Source organism: Cornus florida, unplaced genomic scaffold (assembly GCF_030987335.1).
Source record: "Cornus florida cultivar Cherokee Brave unplaced genomic scaffold, ASM3098733v1 CherokeeBrave_3.0.0_Hap2_Chr10, whole genome shotgun sequence".
NCBI lineage: Eukaryota > Viridiplantae > Streptophyta > Magnoliopsida > Cornales > Cornaceae > Cornus > Cornus florida.
In genome coordinates, this window is record NW_026775580.1 from 29,130,426 (window position 1) to 29,144,504 (window position 14,079).

At 33.0% G+C, this 14,079-nt stretch overlaps 1 protein-coding gene across 1 annotated transcript; it reads right to left on the reverse strand.

Moving 5' to 3' along the window:
- Positions 1–12,940: 12,940 nt before the first annotated feature.
- LOC132278773 (protein RADIALIS-like 6) lies at positions 12,941–13,734 on the reverse strand. Its single transcript, XM_059780659.1, has 2 exons — positions 13,442–13,734; positions 12,941–13,230 (listed from the first exon to the last, which is right to left on the reverse strand). The coding sequence occupies exons 1-2, from the start codon at positions 13,692–13,694 to the stop codon at positions 13,226–13,228; spliced, it is 258 nt and encodes an 85-aa protein (XP_059636642.1). The 5' UTR covers positions 13,695–13,734; the 3' UTR covers positions 12,941–13,225.
- Positions 13,735–14,079: the final 345 nt, after the last annotated feature.

The following is a 14,079-nucleotide window of genomic DNA, read 5'->3' on the forward strand; positions in this document are numbered from 1 at the left end:
TAAATTAATAAATAAGTATTTATGAGACTTCAGGCTCAACAATTTTAATTATCTATAAAGTATGAATAAGAGCAATTTAATATAAATAATTATTTTTTTTACCCTTTGAAGTGAGAAAGAAAAATAAAACTTTCTTCTCAGTTGGCAGAGTCTTGTGCTGATAACATTTTATAAATATAGAACAAATATAGAGCAATAAATATAAAACATAGGAGATGAGAAGGAACGAAATATAAAAATGAGCTTTCTATTATTTCTTCTCTTTTTAGTGTGTATTGTTTAGGATCCTTAGTAGCATATATATATATACACAAAGTTTCTTACCACCACAGCTTGCCACCATGCATTTTACTGATACATGTTTAGGAACCTACAATAATTTGTTCCATATCACACAATACATTGCATTATATGTCTTTACTATAGAAAGTCACAACGAGGTAATAAATGAGGTGGACTTATTGTGTAAGAAGCAGAGCCCATATATGTAACATATTTGTCATGTTCATTGAATTTTCTTTTTAAAATTCTGGTTCTGCTCCTAGCGGTTACAGTAATTGGTTTTCCTTCGCTCCTGGGATTTCTTCCATAAATATTGGAATTCTAAAACATGGTTGTTACATCACCGTTGCTACATCACCAAATATAAATTCGACCATTCCAAATATGTTGCACACATAGAAAAACTTATGGCCATCTTCCGTGTATAAAGTGTCCTGGTATCCTTCGAAAGAACACCTGTAGTATGCATCATTTTTGCCTGCACTACGAACAACAATGACTTGCCTACCATCGATTCTGGTATAATTCACAAAGCTGATGTATTTTGCAGCAAAATTTCCTGCTTCTATATCTACATATAAACATCATATACACTATATTGTAGTGTTATCACTTGAAACAAAAATTGGAATTGTAAGAAACAAACTAAAATGTAAGCCATGTTTAAGAATGATAAAATTTGATGAAAATATATACCGCCAACTCTCTATTTATAATTAAGATTGGTTATACACTATAATATAAACTTCTTAAAGTGATAAATACAATATATAGCAGTAGATAAATCTGTAATTAAATTTTTTATTGCATTATAATATCTACAGCTAAAAGTGGTAAGAAGGGACAAGTGCAAAAAACACTCCTAAAATATAGTCTCACTTTTATCATTATTTAAAAAAGTGTGCAAAAAACAATCTTAATCTTTTCACATTGTGCAAAAATATCTCATCTGACATAAATTAGTGTTGTAATACCCATTTTACCCTTTTACTCTTCCAAAAATGCCCAAGGGGGTATATATGTTACTAATCCATAGTAGTTAAACATTCAGCTGTCTCACTCTTTGCACACACCCTTGTACAAGATGAAACACTAGTTTTCACAGCCTTTACACACACACATTAGCTTTACTTGGTGCTCAATAGCACTCCCCTTGTCCTAAGCAACTCTGCAAGCTCCCACAGCTCACTAAATACATGAAAAGACTTTTCTTATTCACAAGTTGTTGCTTTCTGATGCATTTTACTTCCTTTGGATGGAAAGAAATTCCAAATCCTTCAAGAACAAGTCTTGTTCTCCACAACACATAATCTCTCTGATCAAATCAAGCATTCGATCAAGGCTAGCTTCTGTCACTCTTAGATACGGTTCAAACCTTAGTTAAGTTATATCAGACAATGATCTGCAAAACCTCTACTTCAAGGGCTGCTCTATATCAGGTGGTCACACCTGCCTGATTCCTTAGTTGTTGATGTTATATTTCTTAGATGTTGGTGTTGATCCCTTAGTTGTTGATGTTGTGTTCATCAATAGTAATATTCCACTTGTAAGCTTAGAGTTGTTCTATGGTTTGGTTATCACTGCTTAGTTGTTATTGCTAAGCTTTGTAGGCTTCTGCCTGTTGTTGTTTTCTTTCGGTGTCCGTTTGGGACTCCCATGTACATTCTTCATCTTCCTTCTATATATACAAGCTTACCTTTTAACTATAAAAAAAATAGTAATAATAATAAAACTCTACATTAGCTTTTACAAGTGAAAGGAAGGAAGTACGCAGCTCAAAATAGCAATACATAACATATAGTTTTCATTCTGCAAAAACATTGGTCTAAGGGCAAAATTGGAAATTCGAATGAACAAAGACCATGAGAGTAGCATGTATATACAATCACATCAATGATATAGGCTTAATACTGCAGAAACTTCACAAGCTAGGGTTTCAAAATGTCAAAAATTGTATTGACCTTATTTCTGTGCAAATCTCAACTTCAACAACCTTGATTCAACTATAGAATCTTGCTCAGATGATAATAGTGCAACTCACAGCAAGATATAGTGATGATAAGATTAAATCAAAAAGCTAAACTAGTAAAACAAGCTAAAACACAAGTCTAAGACATCAAATGTAAATGTAGCATTAAAATGGTCACATATAAGTATTCTGCAGATGTAAAATAGTGAACCAAACTTGCCTCAACCTTTGTACAGTTCTGGAAATGGCTAGAACCAAATTTGACTACTCAAACCAAGGCTACCTGCATAAGAAAATAGTTGCAACCAAGCATCCTCATCATCATCAAGCACTCATACACTCAGAACTCATTTCTGAGATGAAATAAGCTCACAATAAATCTCAAAGCTCATGAAATGGTCACTGTTTAGTTGTCTTGAGTGTGTGTTACTATTCAATTTGCTTAGGGTTTTGAAAGAGACTTAAACCCTAAAATACACTATAACAGCGTATATATAGTAGCCCTTGAGCACAATTCCTACCTTAGTGAGGAAATATATCTGGCACCATCATCCAATCACTGGCTACAGATAATCTGTAATTCCCTCTTTGAATGGACCATAACACCCTTGTGAATGACACTTGTCAATAGCCATAGAATCTTGTAGCTACAGTTGTGAACACTTGATCAAATTGTGACTTTGAGTAATTTAATATAATGCTCTGAAGCCAAATGACTTTTTCTGAACAAGGGCCTGAAACCCTAATTGGCCTGTACTGAGAAATATCAACACAATGTACCTTTCTTAGACCATTTAAATAGTTTTATCAAGAATGTAAAATGACCATACTACCCTTGTAGATCAATATAATGCAATATGCATGCCAGAATCACTTCAAATACAATGAAGTGGACATGTGACAGTCTTTTTGACATTTAAGGGGCAAACCCTAATTCAAAAGTGGGACCAACACTCAATTTTTAACGAAAAATAAATAGACAAACCAATTCACCCCCTATCCCTCTTAGTTTATAGGAATGATCCATTTTCCCTGATTTGAAACTAATTATATAAGCAGCGTTACACATCGATCTTGAAATTAATTCGAGATGTGTATCGTATTCTAAATCTGATGTGGCGATGATTAAAAGATAAAAAAAATTATTTACATTGATACATATTATACTTTCTTCCAAACACCCGGGAATACATTATTATAATTAGATTGTGCCTATTATTATATGCATATTAAATTCATATGAGAAGGAGGTCACCCTGAAAGCATAAGTCAAAGAAATCATGAAAAAAAAATGCAAAGATTTAATAGAAAGGATATTTAAAAGGAAGATTCCAATAGAAATTAAATTCATAAATTTTGTTTGGATTTGAATTATTTAAGAATGAATATTTAAGAAAAAGTTGATTTCAAACCATGCACAAATTGAATTTATGAATTATGCCAAGATTTGATTCATATAATGATGATTAACTTTCATATTTAATGATATGGAAGATGATATTCGCAGTCTCCTTTTTTACAATTCCACTCTACTTTTCTTTTATTTTTATTTTTTTTGTAAAGTATGATAAGAAAGTCAATAAGCTCACTAATGCTCCATCCTATATTTTATACTACCATATCTACCATTTTCACTATAAACTTTTTCTTACCTTATTAACTTCATCTGTTACCTTTTTTTTTTTCTCTGCAAAAGAGAATTTATTAAGCTAAAATTATTACGATATTACATTTCTACATCCTCTACTACTTCTCTTACCTTATTTTGTTATTTTATTTTTAAAATACAATCTGCGACAAAGGCTACAATAGAGATACAAAAGATCAAGCATCCATTATGCATAACATAGATAGCAGGGAAAATAAAACATAAAAAAGAAAACAACAATTTGTTCTTCAATTTTGGAGCTCTTTTTCAATTAATGGAAAAAACAAAGAGGATGGTGGAGGGACTTTGGATGTATTCTCTCCCATATCTTCCACTCCGATTTTTCAAAAGTTCCAAAGATATGATATTTAGTAAACAATACAAATCTCTTTCTTTATTTTTGAACAGTTCTTAATTTGTAGATATTTAAGATGAATCACACCATGTCATAGTTTTTATGATATCCATATCTCTCTCTCTCTTTCTCTCTATTGCTTTTTTCACAAAAGTATTGTTCTTGTGATTTTATTGTCAAAATGTTAAGACTTTTTAGTATACGACTAGAAAAGAAAAGAAAAAATTTATCACCATCACCATTAGCTCCAAAGAATTTAATGGCTCATGAATTCTTTTATAGTTCTTTAGTGCTTCTCGTGGTAGCAATATCAAATACAAAGTAGAGAAAGAGTTTAGAGATATTGGAAGCAATTAAAAAAGAGGTGCTAACAAAAAATCGTTGAGACCAAAAAGATTAATTGGTGAGAAAGGAGGAGGCAAAAAGATCTTACCATGTCTAAAAGGATAGTTTTGGTATTTGAAAAAAAAATACTTATTTATTTACAAAGCTAGTGTTAAACATGTTATTTCTTTTAAAACTGGAGTGCAATAATAGAATAAAGGAGTGCAAATATTGTTTCCCTTATGATAATTATCTTCTTCTTCTTTCTTTTTCTTTTTTTTTTTCATCATATCATATATTCAGACTATATTTAGGTCTATGGTATTTGTGATGTTTAATATTCTCTCAACAAAAAAAGGGAATAAAACCAATAAATTACAGTCCTGGCTGGTAAAAGTTCTAGATACTCCCGCCTATTTCAAAGTGGTTCAATTTCAATCACACTATTTTTTAAATTTATTTACTTATTATTTTTTTTTTTAAGGAGCAAAAGCCCCGCTAGGCCACTTCACCCTTTGGTTCAGTTATGCTATTTTGCCATAAGCTATGACACATGTTTTTAGTATCTTAAATTTTTGGCCATTTCATTGGACTAGCTTGTACTTTCATTTCAGTCTCGGGATTGGAATGTTTAAGGATATTCAATCCACAAAAGCAATATATATTTATTTATTTATTCCACTACAACATAAGAACTTGAGCATATTGTGAGTCGCTGTTGACTCTCCTTTAGTACATTGATATAGAACCACGAACAAAACAAAAGAAAAAGAAAAAAAGAAAAAAAGAAAAAAAAACACCTTAACCAAGTTTTGATTCCTGTGATTGACATACTGCATTTTGCTTTTTAGTTGTAATGCATTGGATTCTCTTCCTTCCTTATGCATTCTGGTTCTTGCTAAATTCAAGCTTTCATAACATACTTCAGGCTGCAATGAATGAAAAAAAAAAAAACAAAAGAAGAACAAATAGCCAGTATCAATACACAAAAAACACACATAATATCTTTCAAAAAAAGGAAAAAAAGCATATTATGCTAACCAACTTCATAGAGCATTAGGATATAAACACATGTTCGGAACGTACATTTTTTTTTTTAATTCATGTAACCAACTCTATTTATAATATGATAATTAACATACCTCCGTTTCTCATCCAGGAGTTTGTGTCGGACCAAATTGGTTTATAATTGGGTAAGGGCACGCGCCGGGCTCGATGTGCTTGATGTCTTCCTCATGCTTAATTCTCATAGTGCTTCTTCAATTCTTCCACGGTTTTATTCCCACCCATAGCCTTAGCTAGATTTTGCCAACGGTCCGGTGTGTCCTTGTCATAGATGGCCAGTGCATTCTCAAACAGCTTGTTTTGCCTTACAATCCATGTTGAACTCAAACCCATTTCGCTACAATGCAGATCAGATCAGAAGATATTGATTATTTACGCTTGATTGAGGCATCAGTTTACATAAGAAAATATAATAAAGGAATATCGATATTGTAATGAACTACAGCTGTTTGTTATTTATAGAGGTTCCAAACATAACCGTTGTAGAGTTGTGGGGCAGTCTAGGCATTAATATGGACTTGAGGGGCAATCTGGGCATTAAAATTGGTATATATGTGATGTGTGTTTTTATTTATCAATAATAAAATACCACTCACAATAGAATGAATCCTTGTAGGATAGGGCTATGTTGATGGTGTCGAACCTCAAGGACTGTGGTAGTTTATCGAGTCTTTAATTAATACTATTTTAATTTTGAAAGAAGATTTGATTTGTCGTGCTGTGATGCAATTCAATAATATAAAAGAAAATAAACGGAATAAAATGATTGAGATCAAGAGAAGAAATATTTAGGGATTGACTTCACCACAAACCTCATACTATGGTCAACTGTTCAACCTTAGGATTTCAACAATTATTCATCATATGAAATTAAACTCAATAACATACGTTTAATTCAGATTTAAAGAAAGATGTTCCATGAATTTCAATTAACTATAACCTATCTTCGGTTGGCATGAATTATCTACCTACCTATTTCTAACTAATGTTACAGTATAACTCGTCTTCCCTAGGCATAGGTTATGAAAATATTCATTCATGAAAAACGTTTGAACACCATTGCATGATCTCTATTCTTATTATCTGAGACGCTATAAGCCGCCAATCTTGTACACTAAGACTAAGTTGAATATAATTTAAGAACAATTAAATCTAAGATAATGTATTAATCATTCAAATACTAATTAATCATTAAAAACCAATTGAATTAAGTCAATTGTCCATAATTATGCAATCAAAATACATAATATATTAAATTCCCAAAGTACAGAACAATCAAACCAAAGCATTCAGATTCGGGCTACATCAATGCCCTAAGAGAGGAATTAGTTACTCAAGACGATGCAAGATATCATCTATGTTGTTGTGGTCTTCATCGTCATGGACCGCCAAAACTCCTTTTGGATATTCTTCTTCAAAACCCTAAAAGCTACTGTGAGAGAGAACGAGAGAATAATAACTAGAAAAGAGATGAGATGAAGGCCTTGTGCCTCCTTTTATAGAAGAATAGGCTTCTAATAAGGGTTGGATGGGCTTTTAGGTCTTCTGGGGTAATCTGGGCCATCTGGGATGAAGTGTGACTAAATTAGAACAAATCCCGCAATTTGAAAATTTGACTTAACAGCAAAGCTCGAGCTTTCAGGTCAGAGCTAGAGCTTTCAGGTCATAGCTCGAGCTTTCAGGCCAAAGCTCGAGCTTTGTGATCAGGGTTTGAGCTTTCAGGCACAAGGCTCGAGCTTTTTGGAATGATGCTTGATCCCTATTTCTATACTTAGCCAAATTTCTTCCAATCTTTTTCGAAGCATCTTTTTCATCAACATTTGGAATATTTTTGGGTTTTGTCTTCAATAGTGATCGATCACTTTGTTTAGGTGCTCGATCCTGACTTTTTAGTATCGGCTTGAGTTTTGAAGCTAGGGCTCGAGCTTTCAAGAATAGGGTTCAAGCCCATGTGATTTTGACCCATTTAGAGTGCGAATCTCGAGGTTGCTATTGAAGATAAAAACATTGGGGTTCGAGTCTTCTTTCTATGGCCACTAAGTTTGCCCAATTTAGAGTTTCGAGTGAAAAGTTATGCCCAAAATCTGAAGTAGGTCTAGAATTCTCATCATTTTAACTCCAAGCTTGCTTTAGATGATCGGCAAGGGCTCTGTAAACTTTAATATCAGTCTTTTCATCTTAAAATCCCGGTTTTAACCATTTCTTTGGGAAAGTACCTACAAACACAAAATAAACATAAATCAGTCTAAAACCAGATGGAAGTATTAGGTCTTAACATATGCGTATTTAGGGGCTCAAATATGTAATATTCAGCACTTATCAATATGCTAAAGCCAAACATAACCGTTATTGTTTGTAGCTAAACATAACCGTTGAGGGGCAATCTGGGCATTAAAACTTAATTTTTTGCAGATGCCGGTAAAAAATGGCTATGACCAGCTTTAACCATTGACTGAGGGGGGAGACTAATGTGTGTTAGAAAAACTAGGGGGTCTGACTGAATTTTTTCAAAAGGGGGGGGGGGGGGAGGGGGGGTTTCCTTGAAGATTGGAAAAACCACAGGGGGTGTAACTGAATTAAACCCTATTTTTTATTAAAAAAACATTATTAAGCTGAGGGCATATTTAACATTTCACACTTTTTTAACATGGTTAGTGACAGAAAACTGATATGGGGTATGAGTGATACTTATTTTCAAAAGATATTTTCCATTTGAGATTTGTTCAAACCTCAGGGGGTGTTGGTGAAATTAACCCCTTTTTTTTTCTCCTTTATTTGAACAATTTATAATTGTCATTTTCATTGATTTATTTTATTTTATTTTATTTACACTGCGCCCTCCCTGAATTGAAATTCTGGCTCCGCCCTTGGTGGTTACAATAATTGGTTTTCTTTTGCTGCTAGGATTTTTTTTCATATATATTGAAATTCTGAAACATGGTTGCTCCATCACCAAATTTAAAGTTGATTGTTCTAGAGATGTTGCACTCGTTGAAAAACTTACGACCATCTTCCGTGTATAAAGTGTCCTGGTATCTTTCGAAAGAAAACCTGTAGTATACGTTATTTTTGCCTGCACTACGAACAACAACGGCCTGCCTACCATCGATTCCGGCATAATTCATAAAGCTGATGTATTTTGAAACAAAATTTCCTGCTTCTATATCTGCATGTACACAACATATGCACTATATTGTAGTGTTATCACTTGAAATGAAAACTGGAATTGCAAGAAACAAACTAAAGTGTTAGCCAAGTTTAAGAATGATAAAACTTGATGAAAACATATACCGCCAACTCTCTATTTATAATTGAGATTGGTTATACACTATAATGTAGACTTCTAAAAGTTATAAAAACAAGATATAGCAATAGATATATCTGTAATTAAATTTTTTATTGCATTATAATATTTACTGCTTAAAGTGGCAAAAGGGGACAAGTGCAGAAAACACCCCTAAAATATACTCTCACTTTTACCGTTATTTGAAAAAGTGTGCAAAAAACAACCCTAATCTTTTCACATTGTGCAAAAATATCCCGTCTGACAAAAATTAGTATTGTAATACCCGTTTTTCCCTTTTACTCTTCCGAAAATGCCTAAGGGGGTATATATGCTACTAATCCATAGTAGTTATATATTTAGTTGTCTCACTCTCTGCACACATCATTGTACAAGATGAAACACTAGTTTGCACAGCCTTTACACATACACTAACTCTACTTGATGCTCAATAGCACTCCCCCTGTCCTAAGCAACCCTGCTTGGACCCTGTAAGCTCCACAGCTCACCAAATACACGAAAAGAATGAATAACAACTTACATTAGCTTTTACAAGTGAAAGGAATGAAGTACACAGTTCAAAGTAGCAATACACAACACCTAGTTTTCATTCTGCAGAAATATTGGTCTAAGGAAAATTGGAAATTCGAATGAACAAAGACCAAGAGATAAATTCCATAGCCTTATATCTTCAATACAAACATGCTCAGATGATAATTATGATGAGAAAAACATGTATATACAATCACATCAATGATATATGCTTAATCCTGTAAAAACTTCAAAAGCTAGGGTTTTAAAAGGTCAAAAACTATATTGACCTTAGTTTTGTGTAAATATCAACTTCAACAGCCTTGATTCAACTATAGAATCTTGCTCAGATGATAACAGTGCAACTCGCAGGAAGATATAGTGATGATAAGCTTAAATCAAAAGGCTAAACTAGTAAAACAAGCTAAAACATAAGTCTGAGACATCGAATGTAAATATAGCAATAAAATGTCACATATAAGCATTCTGCAAATGTAAAATAGTGAACCAAACTTGCCTCAACCTTTGTGCAGCTTTGGAAATGGCTGGAACCAAATTTAACTACTCAAACCAAGGCTTCTTGCATTAGAAAGCAGTTGCAACCAAGCATCCTCATCATCATTAAGCACTCATACACTAAATACTCATTTCTGAGATGAAATAAGCTCACAAAATAAATCTCAAAGCTCAGGAAATGGTCATTGTTTAGGTGTCTCAAGTGTGTGTTACTATTCAGTTTACTTAGGGTTTTTAAAGGGGCTTAAACCCTAAAATACACTATAACAGTGTATATATAGTAGCCATTAAGCACAATTTCTACCTCAATGAGAAAATATATTTAGTACCATCATCCAATCATTGGCCACAACATAATCAATAATTCCCTTTGTGAATGGACCATAATACCATTGTGAAGGACACTTGTTAATAGCCACAAAATCTTTTAGCTGCAGCTATGAACACTTGATCAAAGTGTGATTCTGAGCAATTCAATATAATGTACGCCCTCTCTTAAATAATTGTATTATGATAGAATACAGGTGTGAAAAGACTCAATTGCCCCTGAATATCTCTAAAGCCAAATGTCATCTTTTGAACAAGGGCCTGAAACCCTACTTGGCCTATAGTGAAAACTGTCAACACAATGTACCTCTCTTAGGCCATTTGAATGGTCTTCTCAAGAATGTAGAATGACCATACTACCCTTGTAGATCAATATAATGCACTATGCATACCAGAATCACTTGAAACACAATGAAGTGGACCTGCATGTGATAGTCTTTTTAAAGAAAAATAAATAGACAAACCAATTCACCCCCTCTCCCTCTTAGTTTATAGGAATGATCCATTTTCCCTGATTTGAAACTAATCATATTATCGAGCAGTGTTACACATCGATCTTGAAATTAATTCGAGATGTGTATCGTATTCCATATCTGATGTGGCGATGATTAAAAGATAAAAAATATTATTTACTTTGATATATATTATACTTACTTCCAATCACCTAGGAATCTGTTATTATAATTAGATTGTGCCTGTTACTCTATGCATATTAAATTCGTATGAGAAGGAGGTCACCCTGAAAGCATAAGTCAAAGAAATCATGAAAAATAAAATGCTAAGATTTAAGAGAAATGATATTTAAAAGGAAGATTCCAGCAGAAATTAAATTCATAAATTTTGTTTGGATTTGAATTCTTTAAGAATGAATATTTAAGAGAAAGTTGATATCAAACCAAGCACAAATTGAATTAATGAATTATGTTGAGATTTGGATGCTATAATGGTGATTACCTTTAATATTTAATGATATAGGAGACAATATTCACACTCTCCTTTTTTACAATTCCACTCCACTTTTCTTTTTCTTTTTTCTTTTTTCTTTTTTCTATAAAGTATGATAAGAAAGTCAATAAGCTCACTAATGCTCCATCCTATATTTTATAATACCATATCTACCATTTTCACTATAAACTTTTTCTTATCTCTGCTACCTTTTTTTTCTCCGCAAAAGAGAATTTATTAAGTTAAAATTATTACAATATTACTTTTCTACATCCTCTACTACTTCTCTTACCTTATTATGTTATTTTATTTTTAAAAACAATCTGATACAAAGGCTACAATAGATCTACAAAAGATCAAACATCCATTATGCATAACATAGATTACAAGGAAAATATAAAATATAAAAAAAACAAACAACAATTTGTTCTTCAATTTTGGAGCTCTTTTTCAATTAATGAAAAAAACAAAGAGGATGGTGGAGGGGACTTTAGATGTATTCTCTTCCATATCTTCCACTCCAATTTTTCAAAAATTCCAAAGATATGATATTTACTAAACAATACAAATCTCTCTCTCTTTATTTCTGAACAGCTCTTTATAGATATTTTAAGATGAATCACACCATGTCATAGTTTATGTAATGTCCATATTTCTCTCTCTCCCTCTCTCTCGATGTGTTGCTTTTTCACAAAAGCATTGTTCTTGTGATTTTATTGTCAAAGCCGTTAAGACTTTTTAGTATACAACGCGAAAAGATAAAAAAAATTTCACCGTCACCATTAGCTCCAAAGAATTTAATGGCGCGCTCATGAATTTTTTATAGTTTTTTAGTGCTTCTTGTGGTAATAATATCAAATACAAAGTAGAGAAAGAGTTTAGAGATATTGGAAGCAATTAAAAAAGAGGTGTTAACAAAAAATTGTTGAGACCAAAAAGATTAATTGGTGAGAGAGGAGGAGACAAAATGATCTTACCATGAGTGAAAGGATAGTTTTGGTATTTGAGAAAAAATACTTATTTATTTATAAAGTTAGGGTTAAACATGTCATTTTTTACAAAATTGGAGTGCAATAATAGAATAGAGGAGTGTGAATATCGTTTCCTTATGATAATTATCTTTTCTTTTCTTTTTTGTGTCCTTCATACCATATATTCAGACAATATTATGCTCTACGGAATTGAAGCCTTGAAATTGAAATTGATGAAATTGGAGAAAATTTTGCTTCATTTTCTGTAACTTTGAACTAACCTTTCCTCTAATTCCATCAATTTCAATTTTAAAACTTTAATTTTATGTAACCGAACATAAGTTGCCAAATCATAAGCCGAATTATTTTTATAATACAATAATTTGTGATTTTTAATATTCTCTCAACCAAACAAGGGATAAAACCAATAAATTACCATCCTCGCAGGTAAAAGTTGTAGATATTCCCGCCTATTTCAAAGTGGTTCATGAATTTCAGTCACACTATTTTTTTAATTTTTCTTTTCTTTTTCTTTTTCTTTTTCTTTTTCTTTTTCTTTAAAGAGCAAGAGCCCCGCTAGGCCACTTCACCCTTCGGTTCAGTCACACTGTTTTGCCATAAGCGGTGCCACAAGTTTTTAGTATCGTTATTTTTTTGGCCATTTCATTGGACTAGCTTGTACTTTCATTTCAGTCTCGGGATTGGACTGTTTAAGGATATTCAATCCACAAAAGCAGAATATATATATTTATTCCACTGCAACATGAGAACTTGAGCATATTGTGAGTCGCTGTTGACTCTCCTTTAGTAAATTGATATAGAACCACTAAAAAAAAACAACACCCAAAAAAAAAAAAAAAAAAAAAAAAAAAAAAAAAAAAACACCTTAACCAAGTTTTGATTCCTGCGATTGACATACTGCATTTTGCTTTTTAGTTGTAATGCGTTGGATTCTCTCCCTTCCCTATGCATTCTGATTCTTGCTAATTTCAAGCTTTCATTACATACTTCAGGCTGCAATGAATTAAAAAACAAAAGAACAAATACCCAGTAAGTACACAAAAAACACACATAATATCTTTCAGAAAAGGGAAAAAAACACATATAATGCTAACCAAATGCGTAGAGCATTAGGATACAGACACATGTTCAGAACATACATTTTTTTTTTTCTTTTTTTTAATTCATGTAACCGACTCTATTCATAATATGATAATTATCGTACCTCCGTTTCTCATCCAGGAGTTTGTTTCGGACCCAATTGGTTTATAATTGGGTAAGGGCACGCGCCCGGACTCGATGTGCTTGATGTCCTCCTCAAGCTTCTCATAGTGCTTCTTCACTTCCTCCACGGTCTTATTCCCACCCACAGCCCTAGCCAGATTTTGCCAGCGGTCCGGTGTGTCCTTGTCGTAGATGGCCAGTGCATTCTCAAACAGCTTGTTTTGCCTTGCAGTCCATGTTGAACTCGAACCCATTTCGCTACAATGCAGATCAGATCAGAAGATATATTGAAACTGTGTGGTATATGACAAGAAGTGTCCTACGGCTCCTCTCTACTTATAGTAAACCGAAGGGTGGCCAGAGAGAGAAAGGTAGAGAGTGAAAGAGAGAGGAGGGGGGTGGTGGGATATTGTGGGCCGGTGGGTGTGCTTTTTCTCGCTGGCTGTTTGTTTTCCTTTAAAATGAAGTCAGGCGGAAATGGTAATGAACTACGTCGTTTTTACTTCACTTTCCCGGTAAAATTATGGGATTTGCGGATACGATTTAACCACAAGAAAACATAATACCACAGACAAGCTACCCTTTATCCAAGGAAAAGTTATCCAATTTTTTACTTTCTCAATGTGGGGTCCAAAGAGA

Coding starts and splice junctions, on each gene's coding strand:
- LOC132278773 (XM_059780659.1), bottom strand. CDS start 13,694: ATGGGTTCGAGTTCAACATGGACTGCAAGGCAAAACAAGCTGTTTGAG.